Source organism: Hippopotamus amphibius, chromosome 11 (assembly GCF_030028045.1).
Source record: "Hippopotamus amphibius kiboko isolate mHipAmp2 chromosome 11, mHipAmp2.hap2, whole genome shotgun sequence".
Taxonomy (NCBI): Eukaryota; Metazoa; Chordata; class Mammalia; order Artiodactyla; family Hippopotamidae; genus Hippopotamus; species Hippopotamus amphibius.
Genome location: NC_080196.1, coordinates 114,864,584 through 114,890,799, shown reverse-complemented (window position 1 = coordinate 114,890,799; position 26,216 = coordinate 114,864,584). Strand labels below are relative to the sequence as shown.

The 26,216-nt window shown below is 55.6% G+C and overlaps 1 protein-coding gene across 1 annotated transcript in view; it reads right to left on the bottom strand.

Annotated features, from left to right (window-relative positions):
• KCNG2 (potassium voltage-gated channel modifier subfamily G member 2) overlaps positions 1-26,216 on the bottom strand; it is a 67,216-nt gene that overhangs the window by 8,375 nt on the left and 32,625 nt on the right. The window contains exons 2-3 of the mRNA XM_057698224.1: positions 25,254-25,528; positions 21,583-22,179 (exon numbers count right to left, since the gene is read on the bottom strand). Of these exons, the coding sequence (XP_057554207.1) occupies positions 21,583-22,143 (561 nt within the window). The 5' untranslated portion in view covers positions 22,144-22,179; positions 25,254-25,528. The remainder of the gene's footprint in view (positions 1-21,582; positions 22,180-25,253; positions 25,529-26,216) is intronic.

Below are 26,216 nucleotides of genomic sequence, written 5' to 3'. Positions count from 1 at the left end.
CCCAGGGCCCCCACGAGGCTCCGTCACCTCCCCCGGGGGAACGGCGTCCTGTCTGGTCCCGCGGGAGACTTCCCTTCCTGGGGAAAGGCTGCAGGACGCCACCCCCCATCCCTGAGCCGGCCGGGATCTCGGCGGCAGCCTGGGAGCCTGTGCGAGATGTGCCAGCAGGCGTCCCCGGGGCGCGGGGTCCCTTCCCTCTCCTTCAGTTTGCTGTCCTTCTAGAATAGTAACTGGGCAGCCTTCAGTTATCTGTGGCTCAAGAACCAAAGGCCAGCTGCCCCCAAGGAAGCAGCTCCGTCACCGCAGTGTCAAGTCTGAGCTGACTGCAGACATGGGCCTGGGGCCGTGGGCTGTGCGGCCACACCATCCACGTCCCCACACATCCAGGCATCTCGAAGCTACGCATCAGAATCCGTGCCTGGGGCTTCCTAGGTGGCGCAGTGGTTAAGAATCCGCCTGCCAGTGCAGGGGACACGGGTTTGAGCCCTGGTCCGGGAAGATCCCACATGCCGCGGAGCAACGAAGCCCGTGCGCCACAACTACTGAGCCTGCGCTTTAGAGCCCATGAGCCACAACTACTGAGCCCATGTGCTGCAACGACTGAAGCCCACACGCCTAGAGTCCGTGCTCCGCAACAAGAGAAGCCACAGCAATGAGGAGCCCCCACTCACCACAACTAAAAGAAAGCCCACACACAGCAAAAAAAGACCCAACACAGCAAATAAAAATAAATAAATAAATAAATAAAAGAATTCGTGTCTGCCTGCGAACCTTACGTAAATGCCATCAGCCACTGTCACCAAAAAGCCAACCAGACGAGACTGCTAGCGTTTCTCTAGGGCCGTGACGGCCTCCGGCTGTCAGACGAGAACACCGTCCTGTTTCTCAGAAACTGCTGAGCTGCTCCCCTCAGAAGCGCCACAATTTTACCCCCCGCCCCCCGGCCAGGGCCGCCAGGCCACTGCCCCAGGCCAAGCATCCGGAGGCCCAGGCTGGTTCCGGGTGGGGCCCAGAACACTGGGCACGGTATAAATTGGTACAAATGCCTCACAAATACATTTTAAAAGCCTTCACAGGGTGTGTACCCTTGGACCTGGAAATCCAGTTTGGGGAGTGGGTTCTCAGGGACTGTCAGACACGTGCCCACAGGCTTATGTGGAAGGATACACAGTCCTACGGGGCTGGGGTAGAGCCATGTAGTCACCGCCACCATCCCCAAGGCCCCCGTGCTGCCTCTTTACAGCCAGACAGTCCCTGCCCAACCTGGAACCACGGATCCCTCCGCCTCTTCCAGAACGCCTCATAAATGAACGCACGCTGTGTGTAGCCTTTCGAGCCTGCTTTTTCCACACTGTATGCCGAGACCCGTGCAGCTCTGCTCTCCATTGCTGACTGGCTTGTTGCGTGGATGCGCCAGTTCCCCCTTCCTCCGTGGGTGTGCATGGTGGTGCTTTCCTGTCTGGGGCTGTTGCAAGCAGCTGGTGTGACGTTCGTGCACAGATCCGTGTGTGGAGACACACTTTCATTTCTCTTGGGTAAATACCTAAGTGGGTGCTGCCCCCCTGTAAGTGCACTCATTCATTCTACAAGCTTTTTTTGTGGACTTGTTGGGATTTTTTTGGTGTTCCTAGTTTTAATGCTTCCTTTCCCATCATACACTTGTTTTTTTGCTTCCTTGCACAGGGTAGGACTTCTAGAACGATGCTGAGTAGGATTTATTCCCAATGGCAGGGAGACAGCATTGTCATTGATCTTTCATCATTACATATGTCATCAGCTGTAGGCTTTTTAAATAGGTGTTCTCCATCAGATTAAAGACATTCCCTTCTATTTCTAGACTGCTGAATGTTTTTGTTTGAAATGTGAATGGATATTGAATCTTGTCAAATGCTTTCTCGACGTCTACTGAGATGACCAGATGGCTTTTCTTCTTTGCTATGTTAATATTATGAATCACGTTGATTTTCAAAAGTTGAACCAGGCTTGCTTTCCTGGAAAACTCCACTTAGTCATGATGTGTTACCTTTTTTACACATTCCATACTTTATTAACATTTTGTTGGAGTTTTGCATCTATGTGCATGTGAGACACTGGTCTGTGTCTTTTCTTCTTTCCTAGTGTCTGTCTTGTTTGGTGCCAGGATAATATTGGGAGTGTTCTCTTCTATTTTCTGGAAGAGATTCTCTAGAATTGGTAACAATTCTTCCTTAAACTTTTGGTAGAATTCACCAGTGAAACCATCTTGGACTGGGTTTTCTTTTTGGAAGGCTTTAAACTATGAATTAAATTTCTGTAACAAGCATAGGTTTTTCAGGTTATCTAGTCCTTCTTGAGTGAGTTTTGGTGATTGAACATGTTTGTAATTTAATTTTTGTTTTACAAAAGAAATAAATGCATGTAATTTTTAAAAAACTAGCTGGAGTTATAAAGGAAAAAAACAGTATTCCTACCCCAACTCTTATCTCCCAGGGGCAACAATTTTCAACTATTCCTTTTGATAGTTACTTCCATACTTTTAAATAATGTGCTTACCTGGCTATTTACTGATGTATTAACTTTATACATTTCTATGACTTTGTGTAGCTGAGGATTTGGTTTTCTTACACCATGCCCACTACATCCATGATCTCTCTCCTCCAGAAATAGTCATATCACGTTTTGAGGTAAAATCTGTAGTTATTAAGATAACATGGAGACCCATTTCAGACCTAGGGACACATACAGACTGAAAGTGAGGGGATGGAAAAGTCACTCCATGCAAATGGAAATCAAAGAAAGCTGGAGTAACAATACTCATATCAGATAAAATAGACTTTAAAATAAAGAATGTTGCAAGAGACAAGAAAGGACAACATAATGATCAAGGGATCAACCAAGAAGATATAACAATTATAAATATATATGCACCCAATATATGAGCACTTCAATACATAAGGCAAATGCTCACAACTACAAAAGAGGAAATCGACAGTAACACAATAATAGTGGGGGATTTTAACACCCCACTTATACCAATGGACAGATCATCCAGACAGAAAATTAGTAAGGAAACACAAGCTTTAAATGACACAATAGACCAGATAGATTTAATCGATACTTACAGGGCATTCCATCCGAAAATAGAAGATTACACTTTCTTCTCAAGTGTACGTGGGACATTCTCCAGGATAGATCACATTTTGGGTCATAAATCAAGCCTTGGTAAATTTAAGAAAATTGAAATTGTATCAAGCATCTTTTCTGACCATAATGCTATGAGATCAGAAATCAATTACAGGAAAAAAACTATAAAAAACACAAACACAGGGAGGCTAAACAATATGCTACTAAATAACCAAGAGGTCACTGGAGAAATCAAAGAGGAAACCAAAAAATACCTAGAGACAAATGACAATGAAAACACAATGATCCAAAACCTGTGGGATGCAGCAAAAGCAGTTCTAAGAGGAAAATTTATAGCAATACAATCCTACCTCAAGAAACAAGAAAAATCCCAAATAAACAATCTAACCTTACACCTAAAGAAACTAGAGAAAGAAGAACAAACAAAACCTAAAGTTAGTAGAAGGAAAGAAATCATAAAAATCTGAGCAGAAATAAATAAATAGAAACAAAGAAAACAATAGCAAAAACCAATAAAACTAAAAGCTGGTTCTTTGAGAAGATAAACAAAATTGATAAACCTTTAGCCAGACTCATCAAGACAAAGAGGGAGAGAAGTCAAATCAATAAAATTAGAAATGAAACAGGAGAGGTTACAACGGACACCGCAGAATTAAAAAGCATCCTAAGAGATTACTACAAGCAACTATATGCCAATAAAATGGACAACCTGGATGAAATGGACAGATTCTTAGAAAGGTATAACCTTCCAAGACAACCAGGAAGAAATAGAAAATACGAACAGACCAATCACAAGCACTGAAACTGAAACTGTGATTAAAAATCTTCCAACAAACAAAAGTCCAGGACCAGATGGTTTCACAGGTGAATTCTATCAAACATTTAGAGAAGAGCTAACATCCATCCTTCTCAAACTCTTCCAAAAAATTGCAGAGGAAGGAACACTCGCAAACTCATTCTATGAGGCCATCATCATCCTGATACCAAAACCAGACAAAGATACTACAAAAAAAGAAAATTACAGACCAATATCACAGATGAATTTAGATGCAAAAATCCTCAAAAAAATTCTAACAAAAAGAATTCAACAGCACATTAAAAGGATCACACACCATGATCAAGTACAGTTTCTCCCAGGGATGCAAGGATTCTTCAATATATGCAAATCAATCAATGTGACACACCATACTGACAAATTGAAGAATAAAAACCATATGATCTTCTCAATAGTTGCAGAAAAAGCTTTTGACAAAATTCAATACCCATTTATGATAAAAACTCTCCAGAAAGTGGGCACAGAAGGAACCTACTTCAACATAATAAAGGCCATATACAACAAACCCACCACAAACATCTTTCTTTCTTTCTTCCTTCCTCCCTTCCTTCCTTCCTTCCCTTCCTTCCTTTCTTTCTTCCTTTCTTTCTTTTCTTTTCTCTTCTTTCTTTCTTTCTTTCTTTCTTTCTTTCTTTCTCTCTCTCTTTCTTTTCTTTCTTTCTTTCTTTTTTGATGTCTAACACTACTGTTTTATAGGCTACTTTGTTTTTATTTTTTAATTTGCAAACATCATTCTCAATGGTGAAAAACTGGAAGCATTCCCTCTAAGATCAGGAAAAAGACAAGGATGTCCACTCTCACCACTACTATTCAACATAGTTTTGGAAGTCCTTGCTACAGCAATCAGAGAAGAAAAAGCAATAAAAGGAATCCAAATTGGAAAAGAATTAAAACTGTCACTGTTTGCAGATGACATGATACTATACACAGAAAATCCTAAAGATGCCACCAGAAAACTACTTGAGCTAATCAATGAATTTGGTAAAGTTGCAGGATACAAAATTAACACACAGAAATCTCTTGCATTCCTATACACTAATAACAAAAGATCAGAAAGAGAAATTAAGGAAACAATCCCATTCACCATTGCAACAAAAAGAATAAAATACCTAGGAATAAACCTAACTAAGGAGGTAAAAGACCTTTACTCAGAAAACTATAAGACACTAATGAAAGAAATCAAAGATGACACAAACAGATGGAGAGATATACCATGTTCTTGGACTGGAAGAATCAACATTGTGAAAATATCTATACTACCCAAAGCAATCTACAGATTCAATGCAATCCCTATCAAATTACCAGTGGCATTTTTTACAGAACTAGAACAAAAAAAAATCCTAAAATTTGTATGGAGACACAAAAGACCCTGAATAACCAAAACAATCTTGAGGGGAAAAAAAAAAAAAAAAAAAAGGAGCTGGAGGAATCAGACTCCCTGACTTCAGACTATACTACAAAGCTACAGTAATCAAGACAGTATGGTACTGGCACAAAAACAGAAATATAGATCAATGGAATAGGACAGAAAGCCCAGAGATAAACTATGGTCAACTAATCTAGGACAAAGGAGGCAAGGATATACAATGGAGAAAAGGCAGCCTCTTCAATAAGTGGTACTGGGAAAACTGGACAGCTACATGTAAAAGAATGAAATTAGAACACTCTTTAACACCATACACAAAAATAAACTCAAAATGGATTAAAGACCTAAATGTAAGGCCAGACAGTATAAAACTCTTAGATGAAAACACAGGAAGAACACTCTTTTACATAAATCACAGCAAGATCTTTTTGGACCCACCTCCTAGAGTAATGAAGATAAAAACAAAAATAAATAAGTGGGACCTAGTGAAACTTCAAAGCTTCTGCACAGCAAAGGAAACTATAAACAAGACGAAAAGACAACCCTCAGAGTGGGAGAAAATCTTTGCAAATGAATCAACAGACAAAGGATTAATCTCCAAAATATATAAACAGTTCATCCAGCTCAATATCAAAAAACAAACAAACAACCCAATCAAAAAACGGGCAGAAGACCTAAATAGACATTTCTCCAAAGAAGACATACAGATGGCCAAGAGGCACGTGAAAAGCTGCTCAACGTCACTAATTATTAGAGAAATGCAAATAAAAACTACAATGAGGTATCACCTCACAGTGGTTAGAATGGGCATCATCAGAAAATCTACAAACAATAAATGCTGGAAAGGGTGTGGAGAAAAGGGAAGCCTCTTGCACTGTTGGTGGGAATGTAAGCTGATACAGCCACTATGGAGAACAGTATGGAGGTTCCTTAAAAAACTAAAAATGGAACTACCATATGACCCAGCAATCCCACTCCTGGGCATATACCCAGAGAACACCATAATTCAAAAAGACACATGCACTCCAATGTTCACTGCAGCACTATTTACAATAGCCAGGACATGGAAGCAACCTAAATGCCCAACAACAGATGAATGGATAAAGAAGATGTGGTGCATATATACAATGGAATATTACTCAGCCATAAAAAGGAATGAAATTGGGACATTTGTAGAGACATGGATGAACCTAGAGACTGTCATACAGAAAGAGAAAAACAAATATTGTATATTAACACATATATGCGGAATCTAGAAAAATGATATAGATCAACCAGTTTGCAAGGCAGAACTAGAGACACAGATGTAGAACAAACATATGGACACCAAGGGGGGGGAAGTGGGGGCGGGTGAATTGGGAGATTGGGATTGCCATATATACATTACTAATAAGAAAAAAGACATCAAATTGTACACTTTAAATATATGCAGTTTATTGTATGTCAATTATATCTCAATAAAAGTCCTTTAAAAAAAAAGATAACATGGAAGTGCTTCACTGCCAAGCCAGGCTGTGGGTTACACACTGCATTGCATTTTTTTTTCCCTCATAAAATGTTCTGTTTTTCCCTCAAGTTTTATGGCCCTGTTCTAAAGTTGCTTAGCTTGCTATAAATCATGGTGTCATTTTTCCAAATTTAAAACACATCAGGGCTTCCCTGGTGGCACAGTGGTTAAGAATCCACCTGCCAATGCAGGGGACACGGGTTCAATCCCTGGTTCGGGAAGATCCCACATGCCGCGGAGCAACTAAGCCCGTGTGCCACAACTACTGAGCCCACATGCTGCAACTGAAGCCTGTGTGCCTAGAGCCCGTGATCCACAAGAGAAGCCACCACAATAAGAAGCCCACACATTGCAATGAAGAGCAGCCCCCGCTCTCCACAACTAGAGAAAGCCCACGCACAGCAACGAAGACCCAACACAGCCAATAAATAAAAAATAAGTAAATTTATTATAAATAATAAATAAATAAAACCTGTCAGATGGTTCTGTTTCCCTCCCAAGACCTGTCCCCTGCCTGGTGCCTTGGCCCCCTGGCTGCAGGCTGTGGTGCGGGGCGGCTCTCGGCTCTCTCTGGCTGGGGCTCCTCACGTCTGATACACGGTGTCTCCTTTTCGGTTTACTCCATTATTCTGCTAGAGTGTATCCCCTGGTAGTCTCCTACAAGGAGGTGCACGCAGGTACATTTCTGAGCCTCTGCATGTCTAGCGAGCCCTCACTCTGCCTCCGTGACTGACCGCCGCGGCCTGATGTGGGTGATAGGCAGAAAGTCCACGCCCACTCGGAAGTCTGAGGGCTGCCCCGTCATGTCCAGGCTTTCGGTGTTGCTGGTGAAGGTTAACACTGACGTGGAAAGTGCTTAAATCTAAGTCAGTACGTTTCCAAACCGAAGGAACCCGTGTGGTCGGCAGAGGTTGGAACCCGAACATGGCCAGCAGAGCCTCCCAGGCCTTCCATCCCGAGGGCCACCCAGAGGTCCGCCCCAAGGTCCCCCCTCCTCAGTCCAGCGCCATGGGGACCGTCCACCCGCCACAACTCCCTCTCTCACGTAAGTTTTCTGGTGTTTTCTTGGGGCTGGTCAGCCCGGGCCCCGGGCCCTCCTGTCTCAGACACTGAGGGTCCTCGAGTCCTCCTCTCCGTCCGCTCAGCCTCAACTCCTCCTGGCGAGCGTTTCCCTGCCGCCTCAACCTCCCAACTCCTTGCCTCCGCCCACCTCTCCACCCGTCTCCAACTGCCCCCCAGACGAGTGCCAACCCTTCCAACCAGGCGCTGCGATCCCATCTCAGGGCCGCTCTTTGGACGTGGCCCTTCCCCTCGGGCCTCCGTGGGTACCAGTGAGGCTCCCTGGGCTTTTCTGTTTCCTCCAAGCTCCAGCTTTGTCTTTCCGGGCTGCGGGCTTCCTTTCTGGACAGGCCTCTCCTCCTCCAAGGGCCGAGGTGCCGTCTGGAAGCTGCCCGCACTGCGGGCCGTCAGCCACCGGTCTTCGCAGGTAAGGAGGTGGGCGGCGGCCTCGTCAGGGCCCCGATGCTGGCAGGTGGGACTCTCCCTGTCAGGAGGAAGCTCCTCCAGCGAAGGACCTTCCGGGCGACGGCGGGTGGGGAGGGGTGGCTGAGGGCACCCCGGGAAGGGGGCTGGGGACGGCCGGTCCACGGCAGGTTCTCCCGCACCCTCCACGGGCTGCACCCCAAACCCGCTCCCAGGCTCAGGGCTCCTGGTGGGCAGGGGGCTGGAGGTGGCACCATCGGGGTGGCACGGGCACAGGGGAAGGTCAGGCTGGCTCCACACCAGGGGCTTCTGAAACACAGTGGTTTCGGAACCGTTCTCCACACCAACCCCGCTCTGATTTTCTAGTGAAAATAAACAGCTGCCCTGGGCCGGGTTTCGTCAGCAACAGAGGCTGAGGGGCAGCCAGTGGCCTGGCGGGGTAGGGGTGGGGGGTCAGGAGAGGCCTGGCCCGGCTGCACTTCCACCCCCGCTCGGTTCTCACTTCAGAGCATCAACATGTCAGAGGCATTCGTGCTGCCAAGGAGCCTGTGGACCCTCTTAGACGGCGCGCCGTTATTCTTTGTAGATAAACTCAAGTGTGAGGACGAGGAGAGGAGCCGGGGGCGGGGGCCGTGGACGCGTAACCACAAGCGCAGCACTGAGCTCAGCCTGGCCTGCGGGATCCGACCCCAGGGAGGGTTTCACCAAAGACCCCGCGGCGGGCAGGCCCCCTGTGTTTATCTAGGGGGTAGCTAGACCCACAGTGCTCACATGTGTGTTCCGGACGCTAATTCTCACCCCTCCATCAACCCACCGTGGACCTCGTGTCCGGCAAGACGGCCGAGCTGAGCCGTCGTCCGCAGCGGGGGCCCCTTGCCACAGACCAGACGTGGCGGAGGGTGAGCGCTGTGTCCTCACGGAGTTATCTAGTCATTCGTGAACAACTCTGTGTGCAGATTTTCTCTCTGCCTTGCATAAGTACCTAAAGGAAAATATTTATTAACTCATTTCACTAACTACAAATTTGTAATAGTTGGACTTTGAACTGATTTGAGGTTTATTTTTTCCAGTTATCTATGGTAAAAGGTTCTTGCAGTGCAAATAGATAATCAGGAGAAGGAATATTAAATCCACTTAAGAGAACAAATTGTTTAAAAAGATCAAACAGTCATTTACTAGAAATACTGAATGTACTCAGTCAATCCACTTTCCTGTCAACACCCCGTGAACTCGTTCTGTGGGGTCACATGGAAAGAAATGAAGACACCTCGGCTATGAAGTACTCCACTCTCTGCCTGGCTGGAATGAGCCTGCCGTCCAGCGGGGCCCACCTGACGTCCGCGGGTCCCTCCTGGGAGCACTGCGCTGGCCTGAACGTGAAGGGGTTCAAGAAGCAGACAGAACCGCGGCCGCCAGCATCTCACACTGCAGTGCCCCGAGCAGTGGGACCCCTTGGTACTCACAGCTGCGAGCATCTCTGAGCTGCAGGACTTCACGCATCCTCTCAGCCAGCTCGCTGAGTATGAGCCCTGGGTGTCCTGCCCCCAGGGCCCTGCTGTCTTTGGGGGAGCAACCCTCGTGAGCCACAGACAGACACAGACGAACAAGATGAGACAGATGGAGACGCCCCCACGGACTAGAGAAGAGGGCGTCCACCTCAGGAGAGAACAGTCCCCAACACAAACCTGAATTCTGAGTCACAGACAATGGTACAAAGTTTGCAGCCACTGCTCTTCATCTGTCCACCACTTTCAGTCCTTGCTCCTAGGGAAGCCCTCCTGCGGCAGTGGGTGTGCTTTTCCCAGGGGAAAAGGGCGTGCTTTCTCCTCCCTGTCCTGCGCCGGGCTTGGTCCCACCTGTCCACGTGACGCACCGACGCACGGGTGTGTGCCTTCGCCTTAGAACCTCTGGCAGCAGCTACCTAACTGCACCTTCCTGGCTGCTCGGTTTCCGTCGTGGTCCCTCCGAGAGGGCAGAGATGTCGCGAGCAGGGCTGCGGGTCCTGCAGCGCTTCTGGCTCCCGGGACCCGGCGGGAGGCGGCTCCTGGTGCTGACCCGGAAGGGCCCCGGCGGCCCGGCTTCTGTGCCGCTTTCTGACTGGGTTCAGCAGGGGCTGACCTTTCCAGGAAAACGGCCCTCCCCGCGGACTGCGTCAGCAGTCACCCGGCAGCCGAGCGCACAGACGCAGGGGGCCTGGGGCGGGGGCCTTGCGCACCAGGGCCACGCCCCCAGCCAGCGCGCTGCGGACCCGCAGGACCAGTGCAGGTTTTCTGTGGGACCCAGGGCCGTGGCCAGCGCCGAACGGACATCCTTGGGGCAAAGGACGGAGAGGCAGGCGGGCAGGGACGGCTGGAGGGAGGAGGCTGGGGGGACCCCGGCCGGAGGGGAGCAGTAGATGCGTGTGTGACCGCACTGGGGAAACGTCCACAACGCACACACAGGATCAAGAACAAACAACCCAAGGCAGGTGGACGAAGAAGGAAAACGTCTTAGAACAAAGGAGGTGAAGACGTGAAAAGACATTAGCCTCGTAGTGACTGAATGCAAATTTAAAAAGCCACGAAATGGCTTTTTTAAAGAGCCAGACAAATTGTTATCAGGTCCCCCAGCACTGGTCGGGCCCAGGGTCCAGGGACTGGAGCCCACGAAGGAATCCCCAGGCCTCCTTGGGAGCAGCATCGGGGTGTGGGCTGCAGCCCCCCGGACGGGTACAGCCAAGGACCTACTGGTCGAGCTGCGGAAGATCTGTGAGCAAGTGTTCATCCCAGTAGGGCTCGTGACAGGGAGGGCTGGAAACAACGCTTCAAATTACAAAATAACAGGACTGCTTAGATGCTACTGCTACGGAAACCAAGTGGCTTAATATTTCTGGCGTAAGTGACCGCAAATCACCTGAATGCTCAGGTCTGTTCCCTTAACTGGCTGATGCCAGATGAGCTTTGCTGCCTTAAACACGCAGCTTATGGGGACCTCCCTGGGGGCACAGTAGTTAAGAACCTGCCTGCCAGTGCAGGGGACACGGGTCTGATCCCTGGTCTGGGAAGATCCCACATGCCATGGAGCAACTAAGCCCGTGTGCCACAACTACTGAAGCCCACGAGCCGCAACTACTGAGCCCGCACACCTAGAGCCTGTGCTCCGCAGTGAAGAGTAGCCTCTGCTAGCCACAACTAGAGAAAGCCCTGAAAAAAACCTCCCAACCCCCCGCTGAAAACCGTGCAGCTTATAAAGCAAAACACTTCAACACCGTGAGGGAAGTGCTGAGGCCACGGCCTCATGTGCACATGGAAAGGCCCCCAGTCCCCACTCAGTGCTCAGCGTTCTCACAGCTGCCCCAGCGCCGCCCGCCGCGGAGGAGGTGGGCGCGGGTCCTCCCGCAGCAGCAGGAACACAGGCCACGCCCGTCCTCCCCCTTCAAGCCTTCGCAGCCCAGCATACGCTCGTCACCGCCCGCATCAGGGCTGCCCAGGACGTGGGGCCCGGGGAGGGGAGGGCCTGGGGGGTCGGGCTCAGGGAGGCCTGCTGGGCTCCAGCACTTTCTCCTCTGGCTGCTGCCACCTGGCCACCCCTCCCCGCTGTCCCGGCGTGAGTGACCGTCCGAGGGCCTGATCAAGGTGGCTGGGTCAGGAGAGCAGGACTCAGGCCTCCCCAGAGAGGCAGCTGAGCCCGGGAAGGTTCCTGAAGCCGAGGGCAGTGGCCAGTCTCTCCCCTGGAGGCTAGAGGGGGTCAGCGCGAACTCGGGGCGCAGGGACCCCTGGTGGCACCGAGGGGGGGGCGGGGAAGCAACAGGAGGGCTGCTCACAGCGGCTTCCCGGCCACCTGGCCCGCCTCTGCGGAGGCTTCCACCACGGCTGGGTCACGTCCCGGGTGCGACGAGGCACCTGCCGACGGCCACGCCGGGGCCGGCCGCCTGACTCCCCAGCGGCCCCTCCGGACAGGCTTCCCCTCCACTCCCCTGCGGCCCAGCAACTCCCAGGGTGCTCACAGAACCCAGCGCCTGGAGGAGGAGAGCCAGCGCCTGGAGGCAGCCTGCTCGCCACCGCCCACCCTGCGGCCCGCGTGTGCTTTAGCATCTCGTATGCAAAAGAGTAAAAGCTGTCACCTAATTCTGTGTGCAAAGCACCGTCCAAAGCCGTTTCCAAGCATTATTCAATTTAACCTCAGCAGCTCTGAAGTATCTGCATGTTACAGGCAAGGACGCTCTGGCTCAGAAAGGAGACAGAAGTGTTGTCTGGTCCTCAGCAGTCGGTACAAGAGCTGGGGTGGGAGCCCTGGTCTGGTCTACATTTAAGTCTGAGAACTTAACCAACACCCAGTTTTGCCTCTTCTGGTGACAGAGAAGGTGAACCAAAGACCTTGGCTAGATTATGACAAGGAGAATCTTGGGGCCAGTTTCCAGCTCTGCACGTCAGGAGCTCTGCAGTCACCACGCCCTCTGAACAACAGCTAAAACTCTGAACAGACTGAAAAGTCAACGACTCTTCTTGGGTCCATAAGAGATGTGAGTTTGCAGGGCAAACCACAGCCCCAAGATTGGAGAGACAGATGGGTGAACGCAGGGAGTGAGGCGTCCTGGGCAGAGGCTCAAAGCCCCGTGGGAACCGTGTCGGGTAGGAAAACCCGAGCTGTGATTTTCACTTGCTGGAGGCACAGTGTGACCGAGTCTGAGAGTTACAAGCTCCAGGGGACCCTGTCACGGGAGGCCCTCAATACGGTGAGATGTACTGCCAGGAGCTCGATGAAGTTCTCACAGTAAGTGTGGCAGAAAAGACGACATAGAGATGGCAAACAAGCAATGAAAAGATGCTCCACGTAGGTCACCAGGGAAACGTGAGGAGAAGCAACACTGAGACACAGCAGCACAGCTCTGAGGACGGCCAGACTCCAGGACGCCGGCAACACGAGGCGCTGGGGAGACTGTGGAGCAACAGGGACGCTCACGCGCCGATGGGGACGTAGATGGTGCAGCCCCTTTGCAAGACGGTTTGGTGCTTTCTTAAAAAACTAAACACACTTTTACCAGACGATCCAGCAATCACACTCCTTGGTATTTATCGAAAGGAAATGAAAACTTACGTTCACACAAAAACCAGCACAGAGATGCTTATCGCAGCTTAAGTCATAACTGCTACCTGGAAGCAACCAAAGATGTCCTTCGGTCCTTCAGTGATGGATAAATAAACGATGGTACATTCAGACAATGGACTATTACCCAAGACCGAAAAGAAATGAGCTATGGGGCTGTGAAAAAACCATGGAGAAACCTTCATTGTGTATTACTAAGTCAAAGAAGCTGATCTGAAGAGGATTTCAACGACAGGACACTCTGGAAAAGGCAAAACTATGGAGAAAGTAAAAAGATCAGTGGTGCCAGGGCCCGGGGAAGGCGAGGGAGGGACGAATGGGGGGCGCACAGAGGATCCTCAGGGCAGTGACGCTCTTCTGCGTGATGCTCCTACGTGGACCCGTGTTGATTTACACCTGTCCGGACCCACAGAAGGTGCAGCACCCAGAGTGAGCCCTGACGTAAACTCTGGGCTCTGGGCGACTGTGATGTGTGATGTAGGTTCATCACTTGTAACAAACGTCCACGCTCTGGGGACGCTGCTGACGGAGGCTGTGCACGCGGCCGGGGGCTGTCGGGGCCTACGGGAAACCTCTGTACGTTCCTCTCAACGTCGCTGTGCACTTTAAACTGCTCTACAAAATTGTCTAAAAAAAAAATCTTGTATCTTCTGTTCTAAGCATTTGAGCACACGTTTTTCTTCCCTCAGACTACAGCACAAATCCAAACCAAAACTCCCCTATTTTTCCTGCCAAATTTCGTGGAGAGTAGAGGAAAGTGTCCTGAGTGCCGTGCTTATCCCTGGCACAGCGGCTCTGTCTCAAACAGGCAGCGATCCCTCCAGCGTGGCAGCCAGTGACGGCTAGGGGCCTGGGGCTACACTTCCGGGGGGTGTGGTGGGGGCACAGTGAGGGGGGGGACTTGGAGGAGGGACGCGTCGGGGGCAGGGGCCGACACCGCGCCATTCTCAGCAGCCCTGGAGGCGTCGCCCTCATCGAACAGACAAGAACGATGACCAGGGTGAGGCCCTGAACCAGGAGGGTCTGGCTCCCAGCCGAGGCTCTGCCGCAGTGGAGTATCTGCCACCAAGTTTCTCTGCAAACAAGAAAAGAAACCAGCCAAACCCGTCATCCATTTTTAGGGGTCCTGGAGCCTCTGTTCCCGGCTCAGTCCCTGAGGGTGCTGGGGCCACGGGAGCCCTCCCTGCAGCCTCGGGGGGGCTGTGCTAGCAGAGGCTGCTGGCTGGTTCTGTCCTTCCTTCCTCCTTTCACTGCACAGGGCCCTGTGGGCACCGGGTCAGGACAGCACCGCCAGCCTGTTCACGTGCACGTGACAACGCAACGCAGAGAGCCACAGGGAAGCTGCCTGCCCCTGCTGGGTGGGGACCAGCGCCTCCTGGGACGAAGTGGAGGTCACGTGCCGGCCCCGGGGCCCAGCAGATGCTGGTGGGAGAACCCGCAGTCTGGCCCAGCGGCCGCGGCCTGCGTGCAGCTTTCTCCCGCCCTCATGGGCAGGAGGTGCTCTGTCAGAGTTGGACAGGGGCCAGGTTCCTGTGAGGGGACCCCCTTGCCCCCTGCCACCGGCTCAGTTCCTCTGAGCTGCCGTCGGGGCTGAAACAACGGACGTTCATCCCTCACGCTCTGGAGCCAGACGCCTGGGGTCCAGGCGGACGCGGCATCCGGAGAGGACCCGCCCCCGGTTCAGGGATGCACTGTGCCTCGTGTGGACACAGGGGTGGGGGAGCTCTGCGGTCGCTGTTGCAGGGACGCTGGTCTCACCACAGGGCTCCACCCTCATGACCCTGTCACCCCAGAGGCCCCCGACACACTGGGGTTAGGATTCAGCGTGTGAATGCTGGGGACACGACGTTCCCACGGAAGCATCCTGTCCCCTCCAAGTTCACGTCCTTCTCCCATGCGTTCCACCCAACAGCCGCCAACGTCTACGTCACTGCAGCATCAACTCCAGAGTCTAAGTCCTGACCTCATCCGAGCCAGGCCGGGGGGCGGGGCGGGGAAGACGGCAGATGGAGTCATCGGAGGCAGAGCCTCCCAAGTGCGAGCCTGTGACCCCGCCCCCCAGGCCGCGGTGGGCCAAGCGTCCCACGAAGCAGAATCGAGGAGAGACAGCCCCCTGGGTTGCTTCTGGTGGCTTCTCCGGGGAAGCCTGACTGACAGCTCGGGAGCAGCCAAGCTCTCGCCCCAGCCCCACGCTGGCAACCTCGACGTGTGTCTGCCCACACGCCGCAGGAGCTCTGCCACCCGCTTCCGAGGCTGCTGCCAAGTGTCTCAGGGAATTCAACACTTGACGCCCCAGTCATGAAATCCATAACTCATTATGTGGGGTTTGATTTAATCATATGAGCTCAAAGGAAAAAATCGACTCGCAAGCCAAACACCAGCCTCCACGGAAAGGAAGCGCGAGCTCTGAGCACAGCCTCCGTGAGGACGGGCTGCGCCCCCCCGGCCGGAGTGTACCGCCTGTCCCGCCGCTCGCCGCCCGCGGGGCTCAGCACCGTCTCCAGGCAACGCCCGGCCGCCACCGCACGAAGCAATCTGGGAGTTGTTTGCTGGAACAAACGCTTCTGTCCCATCCTCCCAGCGGTTCCAAAGGCCTGTCCTCAGCATCTGATCGCTGGGCAGGTTCCGTGGGGCAACGTCCAGCACCAGGAGGGCCCCTCGGTCACCTAACCACGCTGGACACACCTTCCAGGGTCATCGCCCATCCTACAGGAATCGTGTGCTCTGGCTGTGCCTGGTGCTGCCCGACGGCGGGCAGGGCTGGGGTGGGGAGGCTAGAAAAATGCTCTGTCGCCTTCACAGAGCCTGCGACGCCCTAGGAGTGAGGCCAGAGGCCCTGGAGACCCCGAGGCAGCGGGACGGGGCGGGGCTGGGGGCGCCCACCGCGGCGGGCGGGCGGGCGGCCGGGTCAGCCCTGGAGCAGGAGCCGCCTCCCCGGCCGCAGCAGCCGGGCTGTGTCCCTTCAGCGCGGGCCACCCGGCCTCCGCCTCGCCTGGTGCGGGGCACAGACCCCTCCCGCTCCCTCTCTGCACCTGGCGTTAACATATCTGCTCGTGTGCCAAGGGGAGACTGTCCCACCCGGTGATGAGCGGGTGGGCACGTGGGGTGGCTACCGCCACGACCGCCTCTCCCAGGAACCAGGCAGCACGTTGCTTCCGCGTGCACCTCCAGGGTCAGGGTGACGCCCCGTGGCGTTGAGGGGGCCGGTGTCACTCGTCCTCGTCTCTGCAGACACGCCGGGACTGCAGAGCGCGCAGCCCTGGGCCGGTCACGAGACCCGCTGGACGCCGGGGAGCCTTTCTTTCCTGGGTGGACGGTCCCCCCGTGGACCAGACACTGGGCACTGAGCCCACTCCCGGTGGGGACCTCCCGGGACAAGGGGGAGTGGGTCCTGCGTGCACACCCTCCCGTCCCCCCAGATCCTGCAGGCGGAGGCAGGAGCAGCCACAGCCCCCAGGACCTCGCTCAGCCGGGGGGACGCCGGGTGCAGCGGGTCGGGGCCCTGGGGCGGCCCCTGGTCCTTTCCCTCGTGCTCTTGACCCGTGAAATGCCTGAGAGGCCACAGCAACGCTCTGAAGCGCTGCAGGCGGCACGTGGCGGGTGCTGGGCTGAGAGCTCAGGGTGGGCGTGTGCGCCGCAGGTCTTGCGAGCGGCGGCTCTCCCTCCCTCCCGCCAGCCAGCTCCCCGCCTGCAAACACCCGTCTTCATCTCCGAAGTGAAACCAGCATCTGGGTCTGGAGACTGCCATGGACAACGCTGATGTCACCCAGGGCTTCACACCCTCTAGAAGAGGGGGCAGCCTGACTGAGAAGACAGACGTCTTACATCTGCCGCGCTGGAGGTGGTGAACACGGCACGGAAGGGTGCAGACAGGTGTCCACACGGCACGGCCGAGGGCTGGACGGGGTCCTGGCTGAGAGCTGCGTGCCGGAGGGAGGCAGCTCCACGGGCAGCGCTGGCACAGCCCCGACCTGGATGGGGACCTGGGGACACGGGGTCGGCCACGTAACGCCTGGAAGACGTCCACGTCTTGGTCCTGGGACCCACGGCTGTATTGCCTCCGATGGCAGATGGGGCTGCGGGGTGGGAGGACGGGAGGTGGGAGGCTGGAGCCGGGAGCGTCCTGGTCACGGGCGGTGTCATCACAGGGTCCTTACAGCCCGTCACAAGGGGGGACGGTGGTGGGAGGGGAGAACCAGGGTAGTGGGGGAGGGGCCGTGGGACAAGGGAGCGGTCCCCGGAGCCTCCGCAGGAAGCAGCCCTGGACACGCCGCCCGGGTCCCACCAGGACCACGAGGGCAGAAACGTGCTGCTTCCAGAGGCAGCTGGTGGCAGTCTCCCTCACAGCAGCAGGGGACTCGTGCAGGTCCGCGTGGGAGCCGGGCTCACGAAGGCCCCCCCGTGAACGGCTCCCCCGAAACCAGGCCTAACCACTCGCCCTGTCGCCTTTGCAACAGCAGGAGCCAGAGGAGGGGCCCTGGGGGTCGTGTGGGGTCCACGCCAAGGCCGAGCCCAGCCCTCGCCACCCCGCAGACCCGCCTGGGGACGCGCAGCCGCTGGGGTCACGGCCCCCACCTTGCCGACCTGGACAAGGAGGGAACACAGAGTCGGGGAGATGGCTCTGCCCGGGCCCCCCACCCCCTGCATCTTGGCGGGAGGGTCAGGAGGCGGCGGGGCGGGGGGGGGGGGGGGGGGGGCGCTGCAGGCCCCACGGCCTTCCTGCGGCTGCCACCCCTGGCTCTGCTCAGCGTGGGCCCCCGGCTCCCGCTCGGTGTGGGGAGGGGACCTGGACACTCCTGGCCGAGGGTCCTCGGGACCTCGTGAGGCGGGCGGACGCATCGGAGCCCTGGCTGCTTTGACCCGGGACGTCTGCGCCCTGTGGGCCCTGCGGGCCCTGCAGCCCCAGCCCAGCCCGACCAGCTCTGGCTCCGTGGCCCTGGGGGCTCTGAGGGCCTCCCACGCGTGGAAGCAGACAGGATTTGTCCGACTGTCCTGTCCGGTGGCTTGTCTCACTCAGCATGACCCCCTGGAGGTCTGTCCCGCAGGTGTGCTTTTACCAGCGCTCTTCCTGTAAACAGTGACAAGCAGAGACCGGCTCTCCCTCGGTGACCATGTGTGGCAGCAAATTCTGGACGGAGCCACCACCAGGCACAGGGACCTGCCGGGCACTGAGGGGACACAGGGGTAGCCCTGGACAGAGAGAGCCTGGATTCTGGGGGAGGGCAGACGGCAAGGAAGTCCGCCCACAAGCACACGGGCACCTGCACGGTCTCAGGGAGCGCCAGGGACCCTGCCCCGCTCCTACAGCCACCGTGGGGCTGAGGCCAAGTCACCAGCCGGATGGGACCTGGGTGTGCGGCTGCGGGGCCTGTCCCGGGGCCGAGACCGAGGCGGGGGGAGATGGTCCCTGTGCTGGCTCTAGGGTGGCCGGGATCTCGGTGCGGTGGGGCCTCCTCCCAGCCCAGCAGGGGCTCTGCTCGCTCCAGGGGGCGTTTTGTGACTCAGCAGCAGGAACCACGCAGCCACTCTCCTCTGATTCCCTGAACGATGGAGGATAATAATCCTTTATCTGCCTCTGTGCTTCTCTGCACCAGCACACAAAGATAACCACCGATGCAAATGCTGCCGGAGATGACGAGACAGTCACCAGACAGACTGACAGGGAGCCGCCCCAGCTCAGCCCTGGTTCTTCGGGACACTCCCTGCTCCCCAAGACTGTTTTCGGGAAGAAACGGGGTATGTTTAACTGAAGTGTCCACCAGAACGTGGGTGTGCTGGGGAAGCATCTCTGCTTGTCGCTGCTGGAGGACGAGGTCCTCAGGCCCACAGGACTGTCAGAGCTGCGCCTCTCAGGGGACACGTTCTGGAGCCTTCAAGAGACTTGAAATCTTACAAAGAAATTATTTAGCCACTTAATTAAAATCAGAGATCACATACAGATAATACCTTAGCCCTGTGACTTTCAAGTGAAATTCTACTGGAAAAACCCCAACAAAGAAGAAGATGATGAAAGATTCCAAGGTTTTCCCTTCTCTGCCCTCCACCCCTGATGCCTCGTGCCAGGAAACTTCCGTGGTAAGAGCGTCAAGGGCACAGTTGCGGGGGAGGCAGCAGGGAGGCTCCTTGAAAAGGTAAACACAGAATCCCCACAGAATCCGGCTCGTCCAGCCCTGGGATAAGCCCCAAAGAACCGAGGGCAGGGACGCGCCAGGCGTTTGCACACGTGCCCACAGCAGCGCTTTGCACAACAGCAAAAGGAGGAAGTGAACCCAAGTGTGCAAGGACAGATGATGCGTGGCACGGTGAGGCGGTACCTACAAGGGATGCTGTTCAGCCCCAAAAAGGAAGTCGCCCGACACCTGCTACAGCACGGATGAACCTGGAGCACGCTGTGCTCAGGAAAACGGGACAGTCACAAAAAGACACTGCCTCTGTGATTCCACTTAAATGAGTCCCTAAAGTAGTTGAATTCAGAGAGGCAGAAGGTACAGGGTAGGTTCCAGGGGCTGGGGAGCTAGTGTGCAAGTTTGGGAAGATGAAAGATTTCTAGGGTAGTGATGGTTGCGCAACACTGTGAGCGTACTCAATGCCACTGAGCTGCACGTAAAGACGGACAAGATGGTGAATCTTATGTCTACTTTACCCCACAAAGAGCTGATGAAACGTAAAACCTTTTCCTTCCTGTGGCAGTGACCACACCTACTGTTATTTGGCACCTACTGTGTGCCGTGGGCCAGGGGCTTTGTAAGTGCCCCTCACACGCACGTGGACACACCCACCACGTGCTCACCAACACTGGGGCCCTTACTTCCCAACCTGGTGACGGGTTTGGTGAGACAGCGTGTGGGTGGTGCGAAGTGATGTTTCTGGAGACGGGGACGAGGTGGGTGACAGATGTGAGTGGTGGGTGACATGGGGACCTAGAGGGTTCTCAGGGCCGGCTTGCCCTCCAGGGATGCTGTCATTGGTTGATGCAGCCCTCACTTCTGTTCCCTGATTCTTGTGTAAATGACTCCCCTCCTCAGACTGTATGGAGTTATTGCTCCTTAGAAAGTCCAAACACGTCCAGTGTCTTTAGAAGTGGAATCCCAAACTGGAGCCTAGTTAAGACAACTGGAAATGACAGCTAAGGACTCAGACACCCAAACAATAAAGGAAGCCAAAGCAATTTCCTAAAATTTACGTTTGACTTTCATCTGCAGTCAGGGTCACCAGGCTCCGGGTCAAGCCTGCTCACAGCTAACGTTCGCGGAGCACGGAGCTCTGTGTCTCTGAACAACGAGCCGACCGCACCGGGAGAGCCGGGCACAGCCCCCGACCGGGGAGGGGCTCTCACCGAGGGGCCAGCGTGAGCTCTGCCCTGCTCTGCCGGTGGGCCGGGGGGCCTCGGGTCTGAGCCCCTGCCCACCCCTGGGAGCTGGAGCTGGGGAGGGGCAGGCAGAACACCCCTGCCGCGCTGTGAGAAAACGCAGGGGACGCTTCGAGGGCAGCACGCGGCCACACCCTTCAACTGCGGCAGCACCTCCTCTCCAACCGCAACACAGACCACACACACTCGGCCTCCCCAGACACGTCCGAGACACCCGCGGTGTGCGTGTCGCGCAGACACCTCTAAGTTTTGGGCGACCCCCTAACCGAGGATGGCACTTCTGCCCGCATCCTCACAGGACAACAGAGAGGGCAGGGAGTCTACCGCTGGCTCAGAAACGAGCCCCAGCGCCTCCACAGAGCCGGGCCTGGGTGTGCCCGAGCCGGGCACCTGGAAGAATTCAGCAGTGCCGTGCCTCTGGTCCAGGAGGACGCGACCTGAGCTCCAGCACAACACTCTCTCGTCGGGGCATCTCCGCTCCACACCGCCCAAGCTTCAGGGCCTGGCGGTGGGAGAGGCGGCCGCTGACCCGCAGCCTTGCTGAGTCCTTGACACTGGCTGGAATTTGGAGCCTCCGCGCGGGTCAGCCGAGCCAGGGCATCGCTCGGGGGGAGCCCGCCCAGAGCGGGCGCAGGGGGCCCCGGGGCCTGCAGTCGCCACCGCCAGCGGGGAAGGGGCGCCCACCCCCCCGGCCCGGCTGCCTGCAGGCCCCGCTCGAGTCCACTCCTGGGCCCCGGCCCGGCTCCGTCCCAGCCGCCCCCAAGCCCCGCCCCGCCCGGCCGCCCGCTCCGGCCCCGTTCCCGGCGCGCGCTCACCCGCTCCTCCTCGGCGCGGATGTCCGGCATGGTGCTGAGGCAGAGGCCGACCGCCGTCACGGCCACGAAGGCCACGGACACGCAGGCGAAGAGCTTGCCGGCCGGGCCCGAGCGCGGGTCGTCCACCACGTCGCGCAGGCGCCGCCGCCCGCCGCCGGGCCCCGGGGCGCCGGCGGGGCTCCCGGGCGGCCCGGCGCGCGCCTCGGCCGCCTCCTCCTCGCGGCGGCGCAGGCGGCGCAGGCAGCAGCGCTCCAGGCGCGCCTCGTCGAGGCCCCAGTAGGCCAGTTCCTCGCGGAAGGCCAGCGCGCAGGCGCCGCGCAGCAGCCGCAGCTTCCGGGCGCGCAGCAGCGCCACGATGGCGCGGAAGGCGCCGGGGCTGCGGTCGAAGAAGAACTCGTCGCGGCCCACGTCGTAGTCGTCGCACACGCGCAGCAGCTCGTCGCGGCCGCGGCAGGCGCGCAGGCGTGCGAGGCGCGCGAGCGGACAGCGGGCCAGCGCGGCCCAGGCCAGGCGCACGCGGCAGCCGCCTACGTTGATGATGACGTGCCGCGCGCGCGCCATGGCCGCGGGCGCCGCGCCGGCGTCGGGAGGCTGCGCCTGCGGAGGAACGGGGCGCGCGTCAGGCCGGGGCCCCGGGCGCCCCCGCCCACCCGGGGACCCAGCCGGGGGCCCACCCGAGCCGAGCCCAGGGCTCCGTCGGCCCGGCCGCCCGCTTCGTGCCTCCTGCGTCCCCGACGCCGGCAGCGGTCCCGGGAGCCCGCCCCCCCGCTGCTTCCCCGCGCACCCCGCGCGCCTAGGGACGCGGCCCGCACGCGCGCGGAGCGAGGCGGGAGGGCAGGCCGCCCGGGAGATGCTGCCGCAGGGCACGGCGGCCGGGCCAGAGCTCGGCGCTGCCCGCTCGCCAACACGGAGGGGCCGGGGCGGGGGGCTGCGGAGGCGCAGACCCGCCAGAGGCGTTCGCCAAGCGGCCAGAACAGCCTGTGCACGCCGTGTGCACCCGGGTTAGAGGGAGCCAACGATGAAAGGCATTTAAGAGTAAGTAAGAAAATCCCAGCACTGTCTATGATTTCAAGGCCTTTTTAAAGGCATGAGACCAGTATTGCACGCGTGGGGAACGGGGGGTTTCGGTCCCTTAGAGGTCTTCGGTGAGGTATTCGTGTGAAAAGAGGTCTGGATCTTAATCCAGCAACTCTTTCTGGAGGTGGCGTGCAGACAGGACACCTCACCTGCATTTCACAGCTGCTAGAGTCGGGCTGTGGGAGCACTGGGCTCCCTTAGGCTTTCTCTCTACTTTTATGCACGTTTAAAAATGTCCCTAATAAAAGCCATTTTGTTTGGCTTTTTAAAATCTTCCACATGATTCCGCTGCACAGCTGGGGTTGAGAGGCACTGATGGAGAGAAACTCATGGTGCTTCTGTCTACCCTGGTTCTCTAAACCAGGGATTCTTTGTTTGCTGTCCATGGAAATTCTTCAGGGATCTGTGAGCCTTCTAAAATTAGATGCAAATGTGTGTGCGTGTGCACATTTTTCTAACAGAGGATTCTCCGATTCTCAAAGGGGCCCCAAAGCTTAATGACGTTCCCTGCTCCAAACACATAAGGGAGGGAAATATCTTTCGTGGTGTGGGACTCGCTAGCCCAGATCCCCTTTAAGATACGACGGACGTGGGTCACCCACGCTAGTGGGCGGGCATGTGGTCTTCGGCATCCATTGTGGATGCCGTCGTAAGAATGCTTGGGCAGAGGTAAGACTGCAGGTGAGTTTCCTATGTGAATGATTACTTGTCTTCTTCTATGACCAGGGTTCCAGGGACTCGCAGAAGAAACCATATTCTTCTTCTCCGTGAGTATCTCGTCACAGCTTGTGCATAGACCAGCAACCAAAATTCCTAAATGTGTTGGCTTACTCAGCACTTCTTAAAAGGACATGTCACAAAATATGTTATTGAGACAAAATCATCTTTGCCTGAATGTGGACGTTTTGTGGTGTATTTACCCACAACTGCATGTGACATTCCTTCCTTTGCCCAGTGCTGGGTCACCCCTTAACATCTATGTATCTGTTTGGAAACAGGGTCCCTGACTCAGGAACCACATCAGAAAAGAGTCAGAAGTAACGCTGATGGCTGTGTCCTTCGCACAGACTCCTGTGGGCTCTTTCCCACACCGCAGGAGGGGGGTTCTGTCCCGCCTCCAAATCCTGCCCAGGACACTCCCCGCTTGACTTGGTTAGCACGGTGGGGTCAGCGCTATGGCACCAGGCACTTCTCTGCAACAGTGACAGAGCAGAGCAAACAGGCAAATGACCAATCCAGGGGCATAAACTCAAAAGGCCCCGTTTACCAGGGAGTATGTCTTGGGCATCAGCTGGGCAGTCATCTGGAAGGGAGGGACGCAGTTCCCGTTTTGTTCCCAAAGTGTAGACTGAGGGCCAACGGCACCAAAATTCAAGAGACGCTGCAAAACAAGTGTATTCCCGGCTGTACACGTAGAATTCTGACTGACTGGAAAACTGCATAGTAAGGACCTCCAAATAGCCCTCTATTACAGCAATGAGAAAACTGGTAAAAACCATGAGAATCGACTTTTTTGAAACTCTGGGCACTAACCAAAGGGTAGAAGCGACCAGGGGACACTTGAGAAAAAACAGCTGAGTCTCGGTGACAACAGTGAGCTCTAGGTGGCGCCGTGGTTAAGAATCCGCCTGCCAATGCAGGGGACACGGGTTCGATCCCTGGTGCAGGAAGATCCCACATGCCACAGAGCAACGAAGCCCGTGCGCCCCAACTACTGAGCCTGTGCTCTAGAGCCCACCAGCCACAGCACAACGAAGAGTAGCCCCCACTCGCTGTGACTACAGGACGCCCGCCCACAGCAGTGAAGACCCAACACAGCCAAATAAAGAAAGTTCTCTAAAAAAAAAAAAAACAGTGAGCTCTTAGCATTTTAACCTGCTTCCCAGCTCAGTGTTGGCCTTGAAGATGGCAGCCCGCGTTCCTGATACCAAGACTGGTACTGGAAAAGGAGAGTGGGCCCGATTCAGGAGGAACCATAACTATTTGGACCCTTCTGGGGGCTCCCCTGAAGGCCGTCAGAAGGCTGGCCTGTGCCTCCCCTGACGCGGGCTCCCCCAGGGCTGACGCGGCCACCGGGCAGGGTGTGGAAATCACAGAAGTGGTCGCCCAGGCAATGGGTTCTCATGACTGTCGAGGCAGCTGCAGACCACCCGGAAAGCCTGGGGGAAGGCACGTCGGAAAAGCTCCAGCAAACTCCCGCTCGCGTGCCTGGGGCCCCACCCCCTCCCCGCCCCCACCCCGGGGACCTGCGGGCTCTGCACAGGCAGGAGGTGAGGGGCGGCGAGGGGCAGGCATGCTGGGCTTGCAGGTGCCCCGACTCACAGCGGTTAAAACATGGGCAGAGGATTTGAAGGACGTCTCCAAAAAAGATACAAAAATGGCTAATAAACACTTGAAAAGATGCTCAGTGCCACTGGTCATCAGGAAAACGCTAATCATAGCGACGCGTTGTGGCTTTACATCTGCACGCTTGGCTACGATCAGACAGATGGGAAAGGGAGCGCTGGCGAGGGCGCAGGGGGTCAGGACCCCCGTACCCTGCTGGCAGCCGCGGTGGCCACAGTGGGGCCGTTCTCAAGAAGTTAAAGACTTACCACGTGATCCAGCAGTTACTCCACGAGGAATGCAAGTGTAGGTTCACGCGTGTACAGGAACATTCACAGCAGCACGATTTACAGCAGCCGACACGTGGGAACAGCCCAACTGTCCATCAGCTGACCGACAGACCAGCAACTGTGCCCCCTCTACGTACTGGGACAGTCAGCCACAAAAAGGAACGAAGCACTGACACAACACACGGCACGGATGGGCCTGGAAAGCACGGCGTAAGTGGAAGAGGCCGGACAGAAAGGTGTCCGGAGCAGCACGTCTGCAGAGAGAGAAGGGAGGTTAGCTGTTGCCAGGGGCTGGGGGAGGGGCTGGGGAGCGACCGATGAACCATTACGGGGTTTCTTTTCGTGGTCGTGAGGGTGCTCTGGAATCAGGTGGTGGTGAGGGTTAAAATACTAGCCCTACTGAGTTGTACACATAAGGGTTGAAATGTAAACGTTATGTCAGCTGAATTTCATCTCAATTTTTAAAAAATGAAAACCCTTCTGAGTGGGCCTGGGTGACATCCAGTTCTCTGCACGTCAGTGAGCGCGTTTAGTGCCCAGAAGCGCGAGGACCACCGTCTCAGCCGCCACCATCCAGGCTTTTCATTGCTGTGAGGGTTTGATGCTCTGACCACTGCCAGGCACACCTACCCCCAGGGCGACTCACGAACCGTGAAGCGGGGTCACCCAAGGGGTGTTCAGCCTGCAGCCTGATGCCCACCTGGCCCTGAGATTTGTGGGGGGGGGAGAAAATCCAGTAGAAGGGGCGGTGGGCAGAGAGCCCCAACGAAACGTATCATCCAGAGCACACTCGGGCCCTTCTCAGCGCGTGCCCAGGAGGAGCTGGGTTTCTTCTGACCACAAGAAGAGCCGCCTTTGGTGTCGGAACCAGAGCGAAGGCTGGGAGGGAGGACGTCGTCAAGCACCAGTGGACACGGGGCTGCCTGGCCCCAGCCCGGCCAC